A 25,810-nucleotide genomic window follows, 5' to 3' on the forward strand; every position below is an offset into this window, starting at 1 on the left:
TGGGTCAAGGATGGGAAGAGGTCTTTTCCAAAGACATTCATTCCACCCACAGCTCAGTGAACTCTCAGTGGATATACACAGTCAGGTCTCCGATTTGTGATCAGTATCTAGCTCTGGCAAGTTGGCAGGTCCATACAGGTAAGGTTACATGGTAGCAGGGTGGATCCATCTGTGGCTCTGTGATTTATGCTGAAGCAACACTTTTTGGTAATAACTCAGCACAGTTATTGACTTTGCAGAGATAATCTAAAGGTAGACTCCCCCACTTGAAACTTCTCCCTTAGATCCATAACAAATGATCATAATAGGAACCACTAGTTGGGCCTTTACTACATATGCCAGATACTGAGCCAGACCATACACATACTGAAATTCTGTTTCATCCTCAAAGCAATTCTCTTTCTCATGAGGCCAAACTCAAGGGCTATTGATGATAAAACTGAGGGTAAGAGCAGTTAAGTGATTTGCCTAAGGTTCAAACTATTAAGTGGCAAACCTGGGGCTATAGACAGGGGTCTGCACATATTTTTTTTATTCTGCATCCACAACAAATTATTTACAACTATGCATATGTGCCCCTGTACTAACAGATATTAAAAAGTATGACACAAAATAAATATACAGAGAAATAATACTGTCTTCTACTGTCAGTTTGGAGATAACTGATACATTATACTATTTTCTCCTTCACTTCACAGTTTGTACTTTATATTCCTCTCTGCTCCATTAAAGGCCCAGATCAGTCTACTTTCATTACCTGTTGAGCCTAAGTCTACTCATCACTTCTTTTTCTAAAATCCTTTATATTCTTCAAAGTCACATAAAATACCGACAGGCTTGAGAGAGGAATATATCTGGTGGCTAATGGTAGTTTTCAGAAGGAGGTAACTCTTTTTCATACCATGATGAACCATTTTTAAAACTATTACTTTTGTTTGTGGCAACTCTAAGAATTTAAATCCTGCTTCTTTGGAAATTCTCAGAAGAAAACTACTATGTTATGAAATCCTCTCTTGTACCTTTTAATGTTTCTTTTTTAAAAAATTATTTATTTTTACCTTTTAATATTTCACAGCTAACTGAAATTGGCAATTAAAAAAAAAAAACCAAGGTTAATTATGACAATAAATAGACCTAATATATCCCCAAAATGTAATGATATGGTATTTCAGTTTTCAGTTTTTTTAGGTTTCAGTTTTATGGGCAATATAGGGGGAAAAAATTCACATTACATGGTAATTTACTGTTGGAACGAGACTACCAGCATTCCTACTTTCTCTAAAATAATCATTATTTTTCATATTCTTGGGGAAATCCTGCATATGCAGTTTTGATTAGATTCGGGAGTTTTAAGGGTCTGAGCAAAGGCCAAGTCTCCAAGAACATATATAAGGCACGAAAGAGAAAAGATCATTGCAGACTGCGTAGTGCTTAATAAAACATTACTTCTCAAACAAAGCTGTATTAAATGACCTACCTTGTTAAAAGAAACTGGGAATTCTGGATAGTTTGCTGACTGCTTTCTGTGTTAGCTGTGTTGGTTGTTGCTGTGGATTGTGTGATTGTAGTGGTGACACTGCTTGTGTTAGTACGCCGGGTTGCGTTGCGTGCCGTCTCCAGTTGTTGTCGTGCTGCCTGGGCATGCTGCCGTTCCAGCTGCAGCTGCATCTGCAGTTGTTGTAACTGAGAAGCTGAAGGGCCAGAAGAATTAAGCTGTCCTCCTGCAGAACGTCTCACTCCTGATAACTGAGATAAAAGTTCTGCCAATGGAAATGAAGGCGATTAATGTCTGCTTAAGATACTGTGGAAAACAAAACGCTGAAGATCACTCTTTTAGAGGAACATTAGAAATGACTGTCAATAGGCAGGTATCCTTGGCAACATAAAGTTTCAGCTTGGAGCTCAATACCTTTTATTTTTATTTATTTTTAAAGTAATCTCTATCCCCAATGTGGGGCTCGAACTTACAATCCCAAGATCAAGAGCTGCGTGCTCTACCGACTGAGGCAGCCAGGCCCCCTCAGTATCTTTTAGAATGCCTCCTGGAGGTAGGAGCTGTTGTGTATGGGGAATGGAAATATAATTAGCCCACATACAATTATTTTTAAGTAAAACGTAACAGACTGTTGCTTAACGGACTTAATGGACTAATTTAGTTATACTTTCTCTTACTATTTAGTAAATTAAAGTGGATCATCTGCTGGTCCAATCATAATATAAAACCTCTTAACACAAGCTCCATGAAAGCAGGGATCAAGTCTACCATTTACAATACTCCCAGCTCTTAGAACAGTGCCCGACACCTAGTAGGCCTCTAACATTTATTCAGTGATTGAATGATGATCAGAATTGTACCCAAGAGGCCTGGATCATTTCTATCCGTGACCCTTGCACCCCCCCCCCCCACCTCTTCTCTCTGGTCCTTTCAGGTACGGTCATCTGAGAGTACCGGCGTACCACTAGAATGAGCAGCGCCAGTGATGCTCAGTGAGGCTGACTGGCCCCCGACTGTACAGCCTAGTTAGTGGCCTGTTACAATCCACACTCTTGTTTCAATAAGGTTGTACTCATCAAGGGCAATGTGGACCTCTGTCCCTGAGTTCTCATCTAAGTCAGGTGCAGGAATTGCCTTGTCGTGTGTGTGTGTGTGTGTGTGTGTGTGATTCTCCTGAGCTTACATGGGATTGACGACTGCCATAGACATTCCCTGGCTGGCAAATGCTCTTCATCATTAAAACTCATTAACAGGGTACATTTCTGTTTTCTTGCTCACTGTTGTTTTATCCCAGGGGTTCTTATACCATTCTTTCATAGAGTCCATCACTAAAATAAACTAATTTTCACTGACAGAAAAAAATGGAGAGAATTTCTCACTTTTGAATTTTGCTTCTCACTTTTGAATTTTGCTTCTAGAAATTAACTTTTAGAGCCTGCTACCAAAAACAGCAGGTAAATATTCCCTTTGGATGAAGAAATACTTTTTAAAATCCCCAAAACTCAGCTTACAGGGCTTATTGTACATCCAAATGCTTAAAGCACATTCGGAATTAAGATTTTATATCTGTATGTCTGTACATTTTTAAGAACACTTTATGAGTAAAACTGCTCCTAGTTGCTATTACAGATTTATATTTACCAGTGTTCCAGGGTGTTCAGCAAGGTGCATCACAACATCCACATACCTATTCCCCCACGTGCACGCATTTCAGAACTTGTACAGGCTTTCCAGGGCCTTACTGCCTGTCTGTGCTTGGTGTGTCTTATAGTATGAGGCTAACGTGACTTCTGGCCTTATATTTTGACTCCCAACCCCTCTGTTCCACTGCTGGCTTCCCGGGTTGGCCATGTATTAGACCCAGTGGGCTTGGTTATGAAGTACATGTTCAAATGTTGTTGGTTTTTTTTTTAAAGATTTTTTTTTTTAATTTTTTATTTATTTGAGAGAGAGAGCATGAGGGGGGGGAGGGTCAGAGGGAGAAGCAGACTCCTCGCTGAGCAAGGTGCCCGATGCGGGACTCGATCCTGGGACTCCAGGATCATGACCTGAGCCGAAGGCAGTCGCTTAACCAACTGAGCCACCCAGGCGCCCAAATGTTGTTTTTTTAAGGAAGATTTTTCTAAGCCATTAAAACATGTGCTTTCAGTACGTTCCCTAAGAATATAGTTCTCAAATCAAGGCCAAGAACAGAGAAACTCTCACTTTACTTTCTTCTATGAGAAGAGCTTAATTCTTTAGTCTTGTCAATTCGTCTTATTATCTATGTGCTTCTGGAGGTTAAGCCATGGGATTCTGGCGGTCTTTCAACTCTGAAATCTTTTATCATTTTCTTAGGTTTCAACAGAGGCTACAAATAGAGAACCTAGAACCATTTCTTACTATCTTCTGCTCTAAGTACTTAAGGAAATGCCAGAAAATTATAAACTAATTTATACTGTCTACTTTTACAATATTTTATAATTATAAGATTTAGGGGAATTTTGTGAAGGAATGTAGGAGCATGACGAGAGATTAAAAACACAAATTCCACCAAAAACTTTTAAAGCGAGGCCCCCTCCCTGGTCATTTCCTTTATGAACGTGCAACTAACTTACCAGCTATAGGATCCATGGCTTCCCTATTGCTTGGAGAATATGAACTCTGAGAAGAAGAAAGTCCACCAGTAGAACTGCTAGTAAAGTGCATGTTTGATCTACGAGCACGAGGACCTCCTAATCCCCGGCCAGGGTGAAACATTCTACGTACATGTCGAACACCACTCGATTCATCATAACTCCAAAGTTAAGAAAAGAACCCAAATATTTCACAGAAAGAAAAAAAAAATCACTTGAGCCTTTGCTAGATAGACATGCAGATTTCCTAAATTGTAAACATTTAAAAACAGCACATTTAATTTAAAATGCAAACGCCACAACCATATCTATGAGGGCTATTAACTCTAAAAAAAGACGCTCACATATAAAGCAATGAATTGAGTGTGTATATATTGTATGTGTGTGTGTGTTTTCAAAGGGGAAAAAGGTTTTCTAGGTAGGAAGAAATTTCTTCCTAGGCTCCAGCTACAGTAACCAGATGGGGTGAAAGGCGCTGTCGGGTCAGACACCCAGGTGAGGCGTCTCCTTACCCTAACCTCAGTACTGAATTTCATATATGTTCATATGGAAGTAACCAGAATTAATAAGCATCAATTTTAATACCCAAGGAGAGTTCTGCTAATCAAATCTCAATTATCATCTGTAGTGAAAAAGGAGCAGTAGAAATAATTAAAATTCAGGAGTAAAAGACTCCTTTTGGTTATTAGTTTTTGATCTGTCCTCAAGTTCTTCTTCAATGCTGCTACAAAACAGAAAACTAGAGTTGAATTTCTTGTAGAAGTGGATATACAGAGAGTAATACCACATTTCTCAACAAGTCACATTGCCAGCGCCCCCCGCCCGCCCCAATCTTCTGTAGCCGACTCAAACTAAAGAACATCCCGAAGAGCACACGGCCGCCCAAATTCATGAAGACAATCTTGCGTTTCCACACTTGTGGATGGGTGGGAAAAGCCAGCTCTTGTTGTAAAAGAGACTTTTCTTTCAAAGTAGCACACAGAACATCTGTATCGTGCAGAATCACTTTCTGCTGGCTTCCTGGTCTTCAGCTGATGATTGTGGAGTCATTGAGGGAAAGGCTGAGCGGCTCCAGGAAGCCCTCAGGGGCCACCAGAATGTGCACTGTCTCATCATGGTATTCAGGACCATGGCTTGGGTTCTACAGAAAGTGATGTTACGATCACTGTATTTCGTCTTTTAAAAGCACCTGGGTGTAAAAAGTACACTTTAGGAAGAGTTCCATCAGAACAGTTGAAAAAAGTTCTGGTGCTTACGAGGCCTGGAGAGAAGCCACGCCCTCATGACAAACAAAGTCACCCCACAGCAGCACTTGAGTACCTGAAAAATCAGTGTATTTCCAGGATAACTGCAAAGTCAACATTTTGTTTTCCAGAACCTCATGATAATACTCGTTAGGAATCTAACATGTAACATATGCCTTCTTATTCTTATATTTTGCATAATTTAATCTTCTCTTCATAACCAGAGATTCTTATAAAAATTTCACAAAAACGGATGTAGATGATGTGGGACATTCTACTGAATGGATACCAATTTCACTAGAGGCCCTTGAACTTGCAGAAAAAGTCCAGAGTAAAAAAAAAAAGTTCAGGATAACAGCTTGGTTTGAAGTTATTTGCCTAGCTTCTCCATGAAGACAGCGTGAAACAGGGACCAAGCATAACCCTCTGGGCATTGTTATAAGATTCTTTTATGTAAAATGTGAAGTGACTCAAAGACTTAAGTATTCTTGGCCCATCTGGGTTTTCTTACTCTCTTAAAAAAACCCAACAAACCCCATGCTTTCTTCATTATACTCTCAGTGTCCTCAGCACTCAGGAGAGAGGAAAAGTGGTTTCCTCTGTTCGGTGAGTACCGGCCCCTTGACTGGCTCAGGTCTGGCTGACATTCTAATTTCTTAGGTTGGTTCCAGGTCTTTATCTTTCCATTAGTTTTCTCATCTTCCCCTAACTCCGAGGGACCATATTTCCAATTAGAAAATTAGAAACTGTAAGCAAGGAATGGGAGCTGTGGAACGAGAAAAGCATCAAATCAGTTTCTTCCTCAACGGGATTAAGGTTGCATTATGATTGCTGGGAGGCAATCAAAGGAATCAGAATGAAGTCTGGCAAAGAGAAAAGCGGTGTTTAGCTCTTGAATTGCTTTGAACTAGAGTGAACACTGAAACGTTTACATGAAAACAGACCCCTAAGTTAATAGGTGATAGTTATAGAAAAACAATTCAGAACTTGAAACAAGCAGCACAGAGTGTACAAATTTAATTACTCTGGTGGGCCGCTCATCTCTTGGATTACAGGGAATATCACCAGCAACTGCTGAGAGACTTGCAAAGGGGAAGCAGAAGGGAAAGCGGGAAAGGACTTTGGAGCTGGACGTGACCTTATGCTGTCCTACTCAGAGACTGGGCAGGGAATGGCGGTCTCTGGAGAAGGGGACTCCGAGAGGGAAAGCAGCCCCAGCACACATCCCTGCTCAGCCTCCCACCGATAACAGGATAAGGCAACAGAGCACGTGGAGGGGAAGCAAATAAATTCTCTTTATATTTACTTAGATTTTAATTTGGATTAGCATTTTCCTCTTTTGTATGAAAACACCCTGCTGAAAACTTATAACCCAGTTAAACCGTCTTAAAAAAAATCCGACTGTAATGAAGTGAAGATGATGAGCAAGGCAACTTTCACTTAATGAGCATTGTTCATGTGACAGTCATAGCATATAAAAAGAGATAAATTCCATCTCCACACTGAGTCACTTTTGGTAGGAATGGTCAAATAAACTAATTTCGAGGTTAGTTTTTCTCTTCAGGTATACTGTCCTTAAAAATAATCAAAATAACAAACATTACAAACAACTCTATCCCTTCTTCCTCTTAAAAGGATATTAAATCTCTAGGGGCTCTGTGTTCAAGTGTAAGATGAGCTGCAAAGTCATCCGTGACATGATTAGGATCGCCTCCAGGTAATGCTGCACATATTGGACAAATCTGAAATGAAAGTAAAGAAAGCAGATTTAATAGATGAATATTGATCAGACATCTTTCTGGATGAGTATTTTACTATAATTGAGTTTCAACCAGTCAAAAACACAGTAGAGATCGTGCACTCATCAAAAGCACCAGAGGCCGGACTATGAACTACAGCACGTCTGCGCTGGTGCTTAAACTAAACCAAACCAGCTCTCAGGGTCAGATACAACAGTTCTCAACAAACAGCTCAAACACGAGCTCTGGCAAAGCCTTCTAACAGCCTGGCCAATGCATTCACATGGTCTAGCAAAATAGCTTCCATAAAAAAATTTTAAGATGTAAAAAAAAAAAAAAAAATTTTTTTTTAAGATGTGCTATTTAGTGCACATTCCCATCTGACTAAGTCCAGACTTGAATGGTAAAGACAGACATAAGCATCCCCAAAGTAAGCTAGATTTGAGGTCCAATCTCCAAATACGACAGCAAAGCTCTTACTAAAACACAGCTATACAAACTCAAATATTAAGACAATGTTTACGATAATGTGCAAATGCGCTCTATACATTCATGAGCAGGACTTCCAAGGGAAAATGGGGGGGGAAACAAAAGGCCAAGGAGCAGAAGACCTAACTTCCCGTGAGTCTCGGGGCGGGGACAGGACAAAGGGGGAATGAAATGGCGTGTACACAGGCGGCACTCGGGGGAGACTCATAGGTTGGGGATTCTGTTTTTGAAACAGCAGCTTCAAGGGAGGTGGCGCAATAAGGAGAAGAGGGCAAGGATCGAAAGAACGAGGCACTTTCAGAGGAAAGGCCCTTTCTCTTCTAGAAATCCAAGTGGGCAGGTGATGTTCTAAGAGTGGCAGCCATGCCTTGGGGTATGAAGAACTTTAAAGAACAGAGCCAAGAAGAAAGGTCTGATGCAAAGGAACACAACCAAAGGAAGCCCCGGGAAACGTACAGAGTTTTGTGTCTCTCTAGGGACAAAAGAGCTGAAGATGGGATATGTGATTCATCTTGCCAATACAAGTGTTGTGTGCCTCAATTCTTTCCCCTGAGTAAAATTCAGGCACTCACTTGACCTTGCTCCCTGCTCGTGGCAGAGGAGAAGACGAGAGTGGCAGAGATGGGGAGGCAGGGGCAAGGTGAGACTTGGAAGGCCCACCCTGGGATGCAGAGGGGAAAACAAACTGATTCCCAGAGGCTAAGCCAACACAAATCCCCATCCTCTCCTGACCAGAAAGCAGGAGTCCCCTGAGAGTTCGACTCTGATTTGATCCCAGATGCTCTTATGCCCAGTCAGCTGTCCTGATTATATCTGCCTCAGGAGTCTGAGACATATCCTCAAGAAAATCTAAAGATGCTCATGAGAAATTACATTTAGGCACGACAGTGTGCAAAAGAAGTAGGGGGTCACACAGGAAGATGCCTGCGAGGGAAATGAATAAAGAAGTAGACAGACATGTGCATGCCTTTCTTAGAAGATGCCAGAAAGGTGGTCAGACATTCTTTCCTCTGTCAGAGAGAACAGCAATTGTATCAGTTCATAAATTTACCGATTCTCAACTCTTTCCTAGGAACTTAGGCGTTACTGTCTGTATCAGACAGGCAATGTCTGGTACACTTATTTTTTGTGTGTTTCTGTCTTGCCTAGCTAGATTGTCAACAGTTTTTGAGAAATGCAGTACAGTGTGATTTGTTTCCTGTTTGGGAACTGTGACCAGACTTGCTTACAAGAAAAAGACCAACAGGTCTGGAGAAGCAGAAACAACCACCAGTTATTTAAAAATCAAACAAACAAGCCAGTTTAGATATTTTTGAGACTCTCTATTTTGCAACACTTAACAGGTACTGGACTATGTATAGTTTTATTACAATACCACAGATTGCAAGTATAAAATCTTTATCCAAAGAAAAAATAACTGTTAAGAGGAAAAGGTGCCTTCCTTCTAAGATATTTCCTTAAGGCTGACCTTTGGATAAAATCTATGTACAACTTGAACTGCACAAAGATAGCTGTAGAAGTTTCAGTACTTCAGTAAATGTTCTTAGATGAGAAAAGTCTCCTTGAGGATTTGCATTCCTGGAAGGAAGACAGGATGGGAAAGTACAGATACCAAATGTACTAAGAATGCCCTTATCAGGACCAATAGTCTGTAAACTAGAAAAGCACTTTGAGATAGGGATGTGGAATACCGTTTAGTTTTGAGTGTCTTTACTTCCACATGATGATACCTAATACCTTTTATAAGACAGGAAAATTCCACACAAAGGATAAGCTATTAACTCTAAAATTATGAGTTTGTCAACATTAATATTTACCGTACTTCTACTGCCACATGATACAGTAACACCTATTACTTGAACAAGAAAATTCCATGTAACACATTAGCTTAACATATGACAACTTGCCAACATTCAGGCACATTGAATTGGCATAACTCAGTGCTTCCTGAAATTGGCTGAGTATATAATTCATCTGGAGCATTTGTTAAAAATACAGTTCCCTAGGCCCATGCCTGGAAACTGATTCTAGGAGATTTGACAATCTATGTTTTTGACAAGGGTCCCAATGATCTTACAATTAGATAAATTTGGCAAATACAGATTAAATATACAATGGTATTGAAAAATAAGAAATATTTTTACCCCGTGGAACGAAACACGAAATGTTGTTTTACTTACTATCATCTTGCTCAAATTTTTAATCACAAATGTCCTTGCTATTTATTTGCAGTCTTGTCTTTGCTATTTTTTAAGTCTTCCTCTTCTGCTTCATCTCACTAGTGAAGCTCACCATCGGTCCTGCTTTTTATCTGCAGCCCTTTGGAAGCCTCTATCAATGTACTGAGGTGAAATCCCATGCCAAAAACATAATGGAGTTCCCAATTTTCCACGTGGCCCCAGTGCATGATTGTCAGCAAGCACCAGTCAGCATGGATTTTTTTTTAATTTTTAAAAAAATTTTTAAATTTTATTTATTTTATTTATTTTTAAAGATTTTATTTATTTATTCATGAGAGACAGAGAGAGAGAGAAGCAGAGGGAGAAACAGGCTCCCAAGGAGCAGGGAGCCCGATGCAGGACTCGATCCCAGGACCCTGGGATCATGACCTGAGCCGAAGGAAGACGCTTAACCATCTGAGCCACCCAGGCGCCCTGGATTTTTTTTAATTAATTAACTTATTTGAGAGAGAAAGAGTGGGCACATAAGCAGGGGGTGGAGCAGAAGGAGAGGGAGAGAGAAACTTAAGCAGACTCCATGCTGAGGGCGGAGCCTGATGTGTGGCTCCATCTCATGACCCTGAGATCATGACCTGAGCTGAAACCAAGAGTCAGATACTTAACTGACTGAGCCACCCAGGCGCCCCAGTCAGTGTGAATTCTTAACACAGGTGGTTACCAATGTCTAGACCATATCTTCGGAAGTCATTATTTCACATATGCCAGGTCAGTACTACATTTATAGAACATTTTTCCCTGTGACAGGCTATGTCCATAAGAAAATAACCTAAAATCAGCATGCTTGGTTTTTGTTTTTAAACATGAACTTCACACATTCTTCCCCATACAACCCCCAACTAGTCTAAAGCAAGTTCTCACTCGCTGCAGCCTTTCTTGAGCTCACACACTCACATGGAGAGCATTCTCTCTCTGGCTGATGTGCAGAGCCTCAAATACAACAGATGTGGTGAGCTCTTCTCCTTTTGTCCTTTTTTGGGGGGGTAGGTTTCATAACAAGTTTTCTGCCCACTCTGTTCACTGCTACAGAAAAATGCATTTAAAAAACCTCTCTGCCCCACACATCACGTGGCTTCACCTGAAGCTGGACTGCAGCACCACAGAGAGATGGGTCTTGCGCCAAAATCATTCAGCGGATGCTGGGGGGCGGAGAGGGGGGAAGCTAGACTGGTTCTCTACCATGAGGCTGACCCATTTTGAAGCATCATCCTCCGAGACCACTTGAAATTGCCCTTGAACTCAGATTCTGGGACATTACGCTTCTTGTCAACAGCAAACACTCTAAGAGAAATAACTGCCTTGGCAACTGGTATTTCTCGTCTAGGTTTCTGGATCACAAACTTGATAAACTCATGCATTTCTTTTATCTGACTAATTTTAGATCCATGAGAAACATTTTCTTTTGAGTATCTGTTCAAAAGCAGTGATTTCCCGGGGCGCCTGGGTGGCTCAGTCAGTTAAGCGTCTGCCTTCGGCTCAGGTCATGATCCCGGGGTCCTGGGATCGAGCCCCGCATTGGGCTCTCTGCTCCGCGGGAAGCCTGCTTCTCCCTCTCCCGCTCCCCCTGCTTGTGTTCCCTCTCTCTCTGTGTCTCTCTCTGTCAAATAAATAAATCTTTAAAACAAAACAAAACAAAACAAAAAAAACCAAAAAAACAAAAGCAGTGATTTCCCTGTATCATCTTCTATTGTTACTTTCTGGTAACACCAAATGTTTGATGCATCATTTCTTTGGCAACCGTGATCTTATTATGGCAGCCCAGCTTCTTTGTCATTTCTTTTTTGGATTTGTTTTCATCCACACAATCATTCTGAATAGGTTCATCCTGTCTCAAAAGAACTACAGAATCACTCATATTCTACCATCCTTTCATTCCCAAAGAGCAGCCTGTGTGACATGATGATGGAGAAAGTAATGTTATTCCTCTGTACAAATGCCAAACCGTCTCTTTATTATCCACCAAACTAAGTGGACAAATGTTCTGGTTTTAACGGTTCTCTATTATCTGGCCTTACTCAGCTGATTCCATTTCATTTCCCACTATTTCCCACAACATTCAATGCCTTACCAATCCTGCTACTTCCTACATTTCTTTCTCAACACCACATCTTAGTTCGTGTTGTCTCTTCCCTCTGAAAAATGCCTTTCTGTCCCATTCTGTCCACTTTTCAAAATCCTACCCATTTTTCAAGGCCCATGTAAAGTCACAAAGCCCTCTGGCTCCTTCTGCGTTATTCCCCAGTTGTGTCAAATAAGCTAGTTTGGTCTTATGATGTGCCACAGAGTCTTGGGTGGGTTGAGGCCATATTTTAAAGTTGTTATGGTGACAGCCATTGTGCCTTACTCCAAGAATTCAGGGACTTCAGAAAGCAGTATTTCACATTTTACACATTAAATGTAATGCTCTTGGTTAATACTTGGAGAGACATATTCAGAGTCATGAACATTTATCTTGAGAAAGGCCAGTAACTATCTCCCTTTCCAAGCTGTCCTTAATAACTGACCCAGGAATGATCTAGAACAGACTTTCTTCTGACATTATCCTTCTGAGGGCAAAGAAGTGGGGTAAAGTAAATGTTGTGTTCCCCTCACCCTTCTCCCGCTTTAACAATTAATAACTCAGTAAATTTCTCTCAGGCACCCACACTTTTTCTCACGTAATGCCCATCTACAGCCCCCATTTTCCTGTTTCTTTGCTTTTTGTCCAGTCATCACTTGAACTTTCCTTCTCCTTTTCCCCATTCCTTGTTCCTTTTCTCTATCACAGCTGTGGGTCAAGTTGTGACATTAATCATGGTTGAAAAGATGAAAGGTATTGCTCTTGCATCTGAGGAGTTACCGGTTCTGGAGCAAAATTAAGATGCAGTGAAGTCTGGGTGCTTAGTCAGTTAAGCGTCTGATTCTTGATTTCGGCTCAGGTTGTGATCTCAGGGTCATGAGACTGAGCCTTGTGCCGGGCTCTGAGCTCAGCGTGGAGTTTGCTTGAGATTCTCTCTCTCCTCTTCCTCTGCCCTTCCCCTACTCGTGTTCACTAAATATATAAATAAATAAACAGATAAATAAAATCTTAAAAAAAAAAAGGTGTAGTGAAGAATCACTGCCACAGCTCATAAAAGCTGTTTATTTTTTCATCCTTATGCAAGTTTGCCCCCCGCCCCCCCCCCACACATCGTAAGCACAAGAAAGATAAAAACACAATTTCAAGTCAAATAGGTTTCCTCTGTTGTTTTAATACTATACTAACTTTCTAATACAAGGTTACATAGGCTTTCCCTAAGCCAGCTTTGAAATCAAAATTCACCACATGATGTGTTCTACCAACCTATGTGCTTATTACTATGCTCTGCTTTCAAGCTAGGTGTCCAAAGGACATTTACAAAAATAGCATCTTTTTAAGTTGGGGTCTTCTTTTTTTTTTATGTTACATGTGTAGGCTATATAAATTTAAATGAAAACATGTAAGCAAAACCTAGTGAGTGTTGCTCAAGATACAGGCACCTTCTGAACTGCAATAAGCACAATTTCTCCTGTGCCCCTCTTTACAACTGCATCCCCATTTCCAGTTAAAGGATCTATGCTATGAAGTCCAGGTGGCCATAAAGTTAATTAAAGTTTTCACTGGTTAAATCTGTTATATTGTATAATTTTGTTACTATGGATTATCTAATTCATTAAGTATTTACTGAGTACCAAGTCAGTGTTCACTTAATATTCTGGGTTATAAAATCATCAAGAAATGAAGATAGTGAAATGACCAAGAAGTGAATAATGGTGAACCTGCCACCATTCAATTTCATATGAATTTCATCTCCTCTTAAAAACTGGGATGTAGGGGCGCCTGGGTGGCTCAGTCGTTAGTCGTCTGCCTTCGGCTCGGGTCATGATCCCAGGGTCCTGGGATCGAGCCCCGCATCGGGCTCCCTGCTCCGCGGGAAGCCTGCTTCTCCCTCTCCCACTCCCCTGCTTGTGTTCCTTCTCTTGTTGTCTCTCTCTCTGTCAAATAAATAAAATCTTTAAAACAAAAACAAAAACAAAAACAAAAAACTGGGATGTACTTCTCATTATTTATTCAAATGGGGTTACAATTCATGTCTCTTCTTTTGATGGGCTCTTAAACTCAGCTCTAGAAATACCCCAGGCTTGTTCTGTTAGGCAGAGTTTTCTGATCACCTGTAATATAATGGGGTGTTTTTAACAAGAGTTTCTTCTACTGAAAAGTGATGATCCAAAAAGCTGTTAGAATTTAAAGCCAAGACACATAAAAAAACCTTCATACGCATAGTATTTTAATCCTTACAGTAAAAAAAAAAAAAGTTGACATTCTACTGAGCTAACTACTGCTGAGGCTAATTGGTAACTTCAGGTTTTTGATCTCCTGCCCAATTAAAAGTAGTACATCTTATAAAATCTGCAAATACAATAAATATAAGACTTAATGCTGGAGTTTTGCTTTGAGGATATACACAAAGCACTACTGGAAAATCTATGCTACACGGTCACTAACTCCTTTTGGGCCTTCTAGAACTATCTAAGTTGTAGCCACTTGCACCTCTAGCCATCCACTTTGCCAATACAGATATAGGTACCTTCCAGATTTGAACGAGCACACGTTCAACTGGATTACAATCTAATTTTCTGTTGTTGCAGTGGAACACTGAAACTAACTTATAATTAAGTATGAGTTACTTCATACTGAAATTATTTTTCTTCTCAGTTCCATTCTCCCCGTTTTAATGCTTAGGTTGGAGCTGTCACATGCTTCTAAAGAACAGTGTTTATTTTAGGGAGTTTTTGTTACATATATGTCTTAATTTTCCTTACATTTTTATACATGATTTAAAAGTCCTAAATAACTAAGTTTGGGGGGCGCCTGGGTGGCTCAGTCGGTTAAGAGTCTGCCTTCGGCTCAGGTCATGATCCCAGGGTCCTGGGATTGAGCCCAGCATCAGGCTCCTTGCTCAGTGGAGAGCCTGCTCCTCCCTACTCTCTCTCTCACTCTATCTCAAATAAATAAATGAAATCTTTAAAGATAAATAAATAAGTTTGGGTTTAAAAATTTTTATTTATTCATATTTTAAAGATTTTTAAGTAATCTCTACACCCAACGTGGGGCTCGAACCCACAACCCTGAAATCAAGAGTCATGTGCTCTACCAACTGAGCCAGCCAGGTGCCCCCTTAAATATGTTTTTTTAGACAGAAATTTAAATTGTATGTGTATGCTGATGTCCTGGGAATTCATAAAACAAAAAAATATAATTTCACAACAATTAAAAATAACTCAGAGCTGTCCTTTTTCTTTCCTTTTTTAATCACATTCTATTTTTTTTTTAAGATTTTATTAATTTGGGAGAGCAAGGGAGAGATAGTGAGAGAGAGCACAAGTGGGGAAGGTGCATGGAGAGGGAGAAGCAGGCTCCTCGCTGAACGCAGAGCCTGAGGTGGGGCTCGATCCCAGGATACTGGGATCATGACCTGAGCCCAAGGCAGACGCTTAACCGATTGAGCCCCCCATGCGCCCCAGAGCTGTCCTTTTTCTTTATCCTGCCCACAATTCACTCTAGATATAAGCACCCATACTTACCTAGAAGAAAAATCCCATTGTAAGCACCACTTTCTCCATCTAACCTGGGGTAAGCTATATATTTTACTTGTAGACTTTGAGAAAGAAAAGGAAACGGGAAGCTCGCACGGCTTAGTGGTGTCGATAAGAATTTGAAAGCTGCAGGGGGCCAGGGCCAGGGAGGCAGTGCTCTAAAGCAAGTAATCATTTTTGTGAAGAATCTGAAATAAACTCTACTTAAATTAGTGGGTTTATGTTGTTTACAGTGAGTTGAAGTTACAGTCTGACGAGGACAGAAGCTTTGTATGTTCCTCTTCTCAAGGGCATAACCAGTTTGTCAAGTGAGGCCAAGTTTGCTACAGCTTCTTAGAAAAAAATGACCTCAGCTACAAATACCAAGACTGGTGTCTTCAAACAATTTTCTTTTTTTTAAAGATTTTATTTCTTTGAGATAGAGAGAGAGAGAGAACACGAATGGGGGCGGGGACAGAGGGAGAGGGAGAAGCAGGCTTCCCATGGAGCAGGGAGCCCCATGCGGGGCTCGATCCCAGCACCCTGGGATCATGACCTGAGCCGAAGGCAGACGCTTAACCGACTGAGCCACCCAGGCGCCCCTCAAATAATTTTCTTAATCAGTTTTTGTTGTTTTATTGTTTGTTTGCTTGTTGTTTTGTTTGTTTGTTTAAATCTGAGGGGCAGGTCAGGAAAAGAAAGGATGGTGGGAGGAGAAGAGGCAAGGCTGAAATGCGCTTAAAGAACTTCTGAACCACCTTATAATTTGCCAACAGTTACCAGAGAGCTCCATCTTTGTACCATCTTCCCTACAAATCTTCCTACAAACCCTGCAAAACATTTCTTTGACCTGAAATTAGCTGTCTGGACACTGAACTAGACAAACCAGTATTTCGGAGGACAGAGAAGAAACCAGACCAGTGGCTAAAGAAAAAAAGAATTCAAAATCAATGTGTCTGACAGCTGCTGTCTTAGTGAGCGCCCCGCGCCCCCCTGCACATTAAGCACTGTTTCCTTTCAGAAAACTGCCTCTCTCCCTTCCCCTACAGGGTTTTAATTCAACTTCAACATAGAAGAAAGCAGAAGTAATGAAAAGCCTACCCAGGGATAACAACATACTCTCAAATACCAGGCAGGGACACCTTCCTAGAAAAGCTATTATCTCACTTTCTCAATAATTTCAGTAATTCCCTTCTTGGTTTTTGTATCATCTTGAGAAACTGATTTCTCATAGAAACCTCTTTTAAAATTATCATAACACATGCATATTGGATTATCCCAGAACAAACCTGGAACCCCCAAAGTGTCTATCATTTCCTTCCCTGCTCACGACCCCAAAATCTGCCAGGACACTAATGGCTACATCACCCTTAAAATGGAAAATACTATGATCTGACTTTAAACAAGTAAATGTGTTCAAAATAACTATTATTTTAAAATATGCAAAGACAGCCAAACACTAAAGATAGAAAAAGGTGAGTTATAAAATAGAAAGTGTTTTGGGTGAAAACTAACAAAAAGCACAAATGATAAAAGTACCAAATCCTAACCTTCTACAATCTCTCTGGCTAAATACAGCTGAGCAGTGACAATTTGGTTGCCTGGAGCAACTGTATTTCTCAAATCCTATGTATTTCTTCACTATTATTAAATAAAATACCCTTGTTAGTTCACAGAAAAGCAGACAGCATCCAACTGCATTTTTTGATAAAGAAGAATGCAAGCAGTAAAAGTCAAAGCCTATTTTTTTCTTTTAATGTACATTTTGCCTTTAAATGCTTACTTTTCCTGATTATCTGATTAAAAGGGTAAATAGGGAATTATAGTATTTAAGAAAGTTTATAAAATTAAATTGGAAGATGTGTAAAAATTGTGGTTCACTCCACCATTATTGGTCCTCATAAGGAAATAAATGTGTTGGGAAGTTAGTTCTATATACCTACATATTAAAATGGTCTTTGGGGTGCCTGGGTGGCTCAGTCAGTTAAGCGTCTACTTTTGGCTCAGGTCATGATCCCAGGGTCCTGGGATTGAGACCTGCATTGGGCTCCTTGCTCAGCAGGGAGTCTGCTTCTCCCTCTCCCTCTGCACTCCACTCTCCAGCTTGTGTTCTCTCTCTTGCTCACTCTATTCTCGCAAATAAGTAAAATCTTTAAAAAATAAAATAAAATGGTCTCTCAATGAAACACAGACATATTGGGGAGCCTGGGTGGCCCAGTTGTTAGGCGTCTGCCTTTGGCTCAGGTCATGATCCCAGAGTCCTGGGATGGAGCCCACATCGGGCTCCCTGCTCAGAGGAAAGCCTGCTTCTCCCTCTCCCTACTCCCCCTGCTTGTGTTCCCTCTCTCACTGTGTCTCTCTCTCTCTCTAATAAATAAATAAAATCTTAAAAAAAAAAAACAGATAGGGCGCCTGGGTGGCTCATTTGGTTAAGCGATTGCCGTCGGCTCAGGTCATGATCCTGGAGTCCCTGGATCGAGTCCCACATCGGGCTCCCTGCTCAGCAGGGAGTCTGCTTCTCCCTCTGACCCTCCTCCCTCTCATGCTCTCTGTCTCTCATTCTCTCTGTCTCAAAAAAACAAACAAACAAACAAACAAAAAACCAGATATATTGATGATCAAGTCTTAAAAGTCCTACAGACAATTTAAAACATATGTCACTTCTCAAAGCCTCCATGCATAAATCATATCTATCAATGTTAATCTGGTTTGCAGATTTGATCTAATACTTTCCTGCTTGTTTAATTTAGAGATCAAACACATCTATTTGTTTATACACAGATTGCCACAACGATGATAATTTCTATTTTGTGCTCTATGACAAACAACTGTTTAAATATTAAGTAAATTATAAGCTTAAACCAATTATTCTGAATCATTAAAAAAACTTAAAGGTCCTTTTATGCTGTCATTTTTCTCCTTAAGAATTATTATTTTTAAAGTTTATGTATGTACATATGTATGTAATCTCTACAACCCAACGTGGGCTTCAAACTCACCATCCTGAGATCAAGAGTCGCATGCTCTTCCAACTGAGCCAGCCAGGCGCCCCAAGAGTTATTATTTCAAATAAAATTATCAAAAGTCAGTCTCTGGGAAATTTCCAAAAATCATTCTTTCTCCTTGATTTTTTATTTCTTATACATGGAACACGGTACAACCACGCTACTTCAAATATAATTCATTCTGTTATAAACACATCTAGGTCTTCATTAAAAAGGGAGGGAAATATATCATTAACATAAATGAAGAGCACTTAAATGCTGGCCACTTACCCTAACCCCCGTTCCGGAGAGTAAAGAAAATGAGTAAATACATCAAATGAAAAACAGAAAGCAATAATTTCCCAGCAATGACCTATTAGACCCCTGCCGTTAATTATGAACAGAATAATTCTGTTCGTAATTTCTGGAAGTGGGAAGAAAATGTTGGTAAACCAAAAAGTGCTGTGAACCTTTTAAGCATAATATTCTACAGATAAATTACAAGAGATTTACTAAACAAAGCAGTGAAAGAAGATTAACTACATATTATTAATAAAACGTAGCAGCATGGTTCATCTAACAACAACAACAAAATCCCTGAAGGCTTTCTAGTTAGCTGCAGTGCAAGCTCCAATGGAAGATTTAAGAAAAATTTCAGGAGTCACTTCTCAATGCCCTTTTATGTCCAAAGAAAAGTTTTTCTACTTCCCATGTTTCTTCCGCCACCCTAACACTTCCTCAATAATCCGTATTTGTAATCCCATTTGCTCACTTCCAATACCAGATTGATGGATTTTAAAATTACATACTGTGCTCCTTCCTCTCAATTCTTCCCACAACCAAACTCCAGTTAGTTGTCCCAACCTACCAACTCTCAGGGATTTTAAGAACTCGTGCTTAATTTCAAAATCACATTGTTTATCATATTTGGTGTTCACATAAAGACTCCTGAGATTATACCCAATCTGCTTCTTACATTTTTAACTAGTCATCACCTTCCCTACGCATTCTGTACAGTATCTGGCTTTGAAGGGTCCCCTCCATACCCGCATAATCAAAAGTCTCTTGAGTAATCACAAATTAATCTTAAGAAGGGAGGCAAATCTTAGGTTAGGGCCTTAGAGTCCCTATAGTTGAAAAAGGAAACAGAAAAATACAGACAAGTTTACAAAGCTGTCTACAAAGTTGTTTTGAAAATTAACCTTCAGTAGACCTTCTTGCCGGCTGTGTCAGGTATCAGTAAATGCTTTCTAGTGGTGACAATGACGTCTACAGTGACAGAGCCTCTTGCCCCTAAATGTTCCAAATGGATGCTGGTTAGAGGAGTGAGATCCTTAAGGCCTCTAGGAAGATACAAACTGCTGGCCTAGAGGACACATGCAGGAAACACAGGGACAAAAGCAAGAGAGCACGCTGAGCATTCAGAAAGAAAAAGGCAAACAGGAAGAGAAAAGGAGGGACAATTAGCTGGTATGTGAATACAGTCCCCCACCAAAATGACAGGACTCACTCCTGAACTCCAGAACTTTTCCATGTTTGACTAACCATGACTTTGGCCCAACACTGCGGCGGGGGTGGGGTGAGAGGGGTCGACTAGTAACCTCACCTGGACATTTACATGCAACCGTAACGTTATTAGAGCTGGTAATATGCTCCACACGTACAGAGAGGCAAAGTACTGAATAACTGGGGTGGCATAGGCCCCAGCCCTGCGGCACGGACACTACTCAGGATGCCACACGTAGTGCCAGCCCGGGATTGAGGAGGACATGACTCACATAATTTGAAGAAGAAAAAACCCTGTCCTTCACATCAAAGGGTCTTGTTTGCTTGCCATTTTCACTTGAAATGCCTGGGTGGACACACAGGGCAGATGCAGTGTTCATACGGACTAGGGGCTGATGAGGAGGCAGCAATCCCTAGAACACTCCACTAGTACCAGTCGAAAAGCAGCAAGGCCACTGTCTCGAGCCATGTACCGAAAGCCTGGGAGCTTCATAAAGGCACATACTGAGCAGGACTTCCGAGAGACACACCATGCAACCATTTGTGGGCGGCAAGTGTTTAATTTTCACACTGTGGATCAGGTATAGAGGAGTGTCAACAAATTTTGAGTATTTACTCTCAGGAAAAAAATAAAGGCAAAGCTGCTGAGGCAGAGCTACTGATTCTTATTTGAAAGAATTAGCTCTTCATTCATGGAAAGGACTTAACTTTCTGCTAGATTTGTCCATTTCGGTTGTGAAAAATGGAGCAGCTGTCCTGTCCAGGTGGGGTGATGAAAGTCCTATACTAGGACCTACTGCCTAGGAATGATCTTAGGAATACCTGGTTCAGTCGAGAAACCCTTCTCTGGGTAACTAAAGTATCCAAACTGAACAGAAATTAAGTCAAAAAGGAATTATTCCAAATTTCCCACAACCACCACCACAGAGTGCAATCAAGTCCACACTCCTCAGACTGGTACCTGGGACTGTACCTGAAGGAAGCAAAATCACCTTTACAGAAGAAGAAGAACAGATTAAGAAGAGTAGTAAAATGTGACAACAGTATTCTGAGGCCGCAAGATGGTGCGAGACGAAAGCAGTTCTGAGCTGTTAGATAGTAAAATCTGGCTGGAGGACAAACATAATGTAAATTTACCAAATGTCTGAACTATAAATCTCTTAGGCAACTTTAAGCATCCACCTAAGCAGTGTAAATGGGCATAGAAGTGAACCTGAACTATGCACAGCTGTAACAGCAGGGCTGCAGCAGAGATAAACTAGGACAGTGGTTAAGTAGGGACTCTACAACCCAGAGGGACTCTGGCTGACTTCAAACACCTGGCTCTGCCCCTTAGTAGTCATGTATCCCCAGACACGCTATTTCTCTTGAGTTTCAGCTAATTTGTTTTGAGCACACTTAGGAGCTGATTAGTTGATGCAATGTGCGATTGCTTGTGCCAAAATTCTCCAAATTCCAGACCTAGAGTTCTATCTCCCATCTCTCACTTTATCTGTTATTACCAATGGTAAAGGGGGGACAGGGGGGCTCCTTTGGGTGCGCTTTATCATTTGGTAAAAAGTTGAATATATGCTCAGATGTCAAGTAAAATATCCGAAAAGCTTTCAAAGCAAGATTTTTTTTGTGCATTATTCTAGGTCCTTGGCTTTTAGCCACTGGGAAAGATTAAAGTAAGAGGAATTTCTAGGGACCTTGCAGCATTGACCTGATGAAAACCAAGTAAGTGATCTGTTACAATGAGATGTGACCATGGATTACTGTACTTAATGACTTAAGATTTAAAAATTTCCTTACGAAGGTTTCCCTGTCGAAGAGAAATGAAGCAGGTAGCAAGAATACTCTAGAAAGAGCTGTGCTGCAGGCTGGGGTGCTTCTACCCTGTTCACAGGGCATTTGCCAAGGGCTCCTGAATTTGGTCAAGATTCCACTGTGCTTTCAGAAACAGGGTAAGAAAGGCTAGTGTGAACAAATGAAGCGTGTTATCTTGCACACGTACAGCCTCCTAGGATGTGGAAAACTTGCTGTTAAAAGATAATTTTAGTAATTATTATGCCAACAATATCAGTCCACTTAGCAGGAGATAGAGGACAGTGACCTACTTTATTTTTATAGAAATGATGTACTTTAACACATCCTTTTAGACACAAGGCTGCTTCACTCACCACTTCTGTTGATGTTTCTGCATGTTCAGAAGTAACATGTTCTTGAAGAGATGTCTCCGTATAGCCCATTTTTCCACAATAGGGACAAGTAAAAGACTGCGGCTGTTCTACAGAGAAAGCTTCCCCACCATAGTACAAATCTGAAAAATAAAGTGTAATTGTAGTGAGAAATAATTACTGGGGTTTTTTGGTTTTTTTACTAAATAAAAATGTAAACAGAGGGTACAATAACGTAAAACAAAGGTGTGCCTGAAATCTCCAACCACCTCACTCTGTCAAGGAGTGCTTAAGAACCTCTCTGCTTACGTATGCAACATCCTTATTCTCCCTGGGACTCTGTGACACCCCTCCACAATTTCTTTTCTACCCATATAGCTATTATTGCCTTAAGAGAAAAACAAAGCAAATAACTTTTTATATCTCCATTTAATTTTGAAAAAAAAAAAAAATTTTTTTTTTTTTTTGGAAGATTTTAAGTAATCTCTACACCCAAGGTGGGGCTCAAACTCATGACTCTGAGGTCAAGAGTTACATGCCCCTCTGACTGAGCCAGCCAGGCACCCCGCCCCTTTCATTTAATTTTGAAACACCTCTCATTTCACATCTAGTTCTAATTTTATTGTAATTTATTTTTTCTTTATCTCTGGATGTGTAGCAACGCTAATCTCAAAACAAAGAATTAGCAGGGTGAGGGGCGCCTCGTGGCTCAATTGGTGGAGTGTGTGACTCTTGATTTCAGGGTTGTGAGTTCAAGCCCCATGTTGGGTATAGAGATCACTTAAAAATAAAATCTTAAAAAAAAAAATTAAAAATAATCAGCAGGGTGTATCCTAATACAAGAACACAAGTGCTCAGAGTAGGTGACTGTGATCAATATGCCAACCCCCAGATGCAGCTTTTTGTCTAAAGCACACACCTTTCTTATAGCAGAAAGGACCCTAAGCATTCAGCTCTTGTAAAATGATAACTTGAGGGCGCCTGGGTGGCTCAGTTGGTTAAGTGACTGCCTTCGGCTCGGGTCATGATCCTGGAGTCCCGGGATCGAGTCCCGCATCGGGCTCCCTGCTCGGCAGGGAGTCTGCTTCTCCCTCTGACCCTCCTCCCCTCATGCTCTCTGTCTCTCATTCTCTCTGTCTCAAATAAATAAATAAAATCTTTAAAAAAAAAAAAAAAGATAACTTGAATGGAGTACTACCACAACATACTCTGTCCAATCTGGTTACTGAAGAACTGACCAATTAGTGATATTCTATGCAAATAATGTGTTTGCCTCATTAGTACATCTCAAGTTCTATTTTTCTCCATTAGCACAAAAGGAAATACAATTGCAAGTATATTTAGTATGTTACGTCCCTTCATTATAAAGAACTATATTCAACATGACACAAATCCTTAATAAGATATGATCATTTTTGTGAGAAGAGAAAATGAAACAGTATTCACTACATGAGAGATTTGTTCACATTCATTTTTGGGAAGATTTAGACTATCTTAAAAATATTTACCCATTTATTATATGCATAAGAGTTGCCAGGTAGATTTGGGGTAGGTGGGGATAAATATATAAAAATGAATAAAACTTGTTCCCCTGATAAAGGACATATACAAAAAACCCATAGCTAACATCATACTTACTGGTGAAAGACTGGATGCCTTCCCCCCAAGACTTGGAACAAGACAAAAATGTCCACTCTTTTAAAGATGTCACTTTTTAAAAGATTATTTTATTTATTTTTATTTTTATTTTTATTTATTTATTTATTTTAGATTTTAATTTATTTTTTGACAGAGAGAGAGACAGCGAGAGAGGGAACACAAGCAGGGGGAGTGGGAGAGGGAGAAGCAGGCTTCCCGCCAAGCAAGGAGCCCGATGTGGGGCCCGATCCCAGGACCCCGGGATCATGACCCGAGCCGAAGGCGAGCCGAAGGCAGACGCCTAACGACTGAGCCACCCAGGTGTCCCTATTTATTTTTATTTTTAAAAAAGATTTTATTTATCTATTTGACAGAGACACAGCAAGAGAGGGAACACAAGCAGGGGGAGTGGGAGAGGGAGAAGCAGGCTTCCCGCAGAGCAGGGAGCCCAATGCGAGGCTCGACCCCAGGACCCTGGGATCATGACCTGAGCCGAAGGCAGACGCTTAACGACTGAGCCACCCAGGCATCCCCTAAAGATTATTATTTTAAAGATTATTTGAGAGAGAGAGAGTGGTCTCAGGAAGAGGGACCAAGGGAGAGAGAATGTCAAGTAGACTCCTTGTGAGCCCGATGTGGGGCTGGATCCCAGAATCCCAAGACCATGACCTGAGCCAAAACCAAGAGTCAGGACCTCAACCGACTAAGCCACCCATGCACCCCAACTCTCGACAATTCTATTCATTATTTTACTGGAGGGTCTAGTAATTAGACAAGGAAATGAAATGAAAAGCAGCTAGATGGAAAGGAAGAAGTAAAACCATCTCTATTAGCAGATGACATGACCTTGCATATAGAAAATCCTAGCGGTGCCTGCGTGGCACAGTTAAGCATCTGACTCTCAGTTTTGGCTCAGGTCATGATCTTATGGGTCGTGGGATTGAGCCCCGCTTCGGGCTCTGTGCTCAAAGGTTCTGTCCCTCTGCCCACCCCCCTACTCTCTCTCTCTTAAAATATATAAATCTTTGAAAAAATAAATACATAAATCTTTAAAAAGAGAAAATCCTAAAAAAATCCACTAAAAACCTTTATAGAATAAACAACAAAAACAATACAGGACACAAGATCTATATACAAAAACCAATTGTTCTTCTATACACTTGCAGTGAACAATCCAAAAGTAAAATTGTAAAAATCCACTTACAGTAACAGAAAGAATAAAATACTTAGGAACACATTTAATGAAAGAAGTGTAAAACTTATCTGTGGGTAACTACAAAACTTTATTGAAAAATATCAAAGATGACCTAAATAAATGGAAGAACAGCTCATGTTTATGGATTGGCAAACTTAATACCACTGCTCTCCAAAGTGATCTACAGATTCAAAACAATCCCCATCAAAATCCCAGTTGGCTTCTTTGCAGAAATTTGATGAGCTGATCCTAAAATTCTTTCACAGAAACTCAAGGGATCTAGAATACCCAAAACAATCTTGAAAAACAAAAGAAAACCAAAGCTGGAAGACTCATGCTTGTCAATTTCAAAGCTTACTATAAGTTTACAGTAATTAAGACAGGGTGGTACTGGCATAGAGAGAGATAAATAAATCAATGAAATAGACTGAGTCTAGGAAAAGACATTCATGGTCAACCAACTTTTCTTTTTTAATAGCTTTATTGAGCTATCTTAGACATATAAAAATTGTGTATATTTATGGTATACAAATACATGTACACACTGTGAAAGATCACCACAATCAAGCTAACATATCAACCACCTCTACATAGTCACCTGTGTGTGTGTGTGTTGAAAAGATTTAAGATCTATCCTCTCCAAAAATTTCAATTATACAATATTGTTTAACTATGGTCACCATACTATATATATCAGCTCTCTAGAGCTTATTCATCTTGCATAATGAAACTTTGACCAACCTTTGACCAACATCGCCCCATCTCCCCAACCTCACTTCATGTCAACTGATTTTTAACAAGAATGCCAACGCAATTCGTTGGATAAAGAATAGTCTTTTTCAACAAATGATACTGGGATGACTGGATATCCATATGCAAAAGAATGGTCTACCTCATCATTCCATATACAAAAATTAATGCAATAAAAAAACTCT

At 40.3% G+C, this 25,810-nt stretch overlaps 1 protein-coding gene across 1 annotated transcript in view; it reads right to left on the reverse strand.

Moving 5' to 3' along the window:
• Window positions 1-25,810, reverse strand: part of KCMF1 (potassium channel modulatory factor 1) — a 75,172-nt gene that overhangs the window by 3,092 nt on the left and 46,270 nt on the right. The window contains exons 4-7 of the mRNA XM_064572261.1: window positions 22,046-22,185; window positions 6,995-7,096; window positions 4,093-4,267; window positions 1,478-1,760 (exon numbers count right to left, since the gene is read on the reverse strand). Coding sequence (XP_064428331.1) covers window positions 1,478-1,760; window positions 4,093-4,267; window positions 6,995-7,096; window positions 22,046-22,185 — 700 coding nt within the window. The remainder of the gene's footprint in view (window positions 1-1,477; window positions 1,761-4,092; window positions 4,268-6,994; window positions 7,097-22,045; window positions 22,186-25,810) is intronic.

Source organism: Mirounga angustirostris, unplaced genomic scaffold (genome assembly GCF_029215605.1).
Source record: "Mirounga angustirostris isolate CCGP_5_RB_7025 unplaced genomic scaffold, mMirAng1.0.hap1 SCAF_10, whole genome shotgun sequence".
Classification (NCBI taxonomy): Eukaryota; Metazoa; Chordata; class Mammalia; order Carnivora; family Phocidae; genus Mirounga; species Mirounga angustirostris.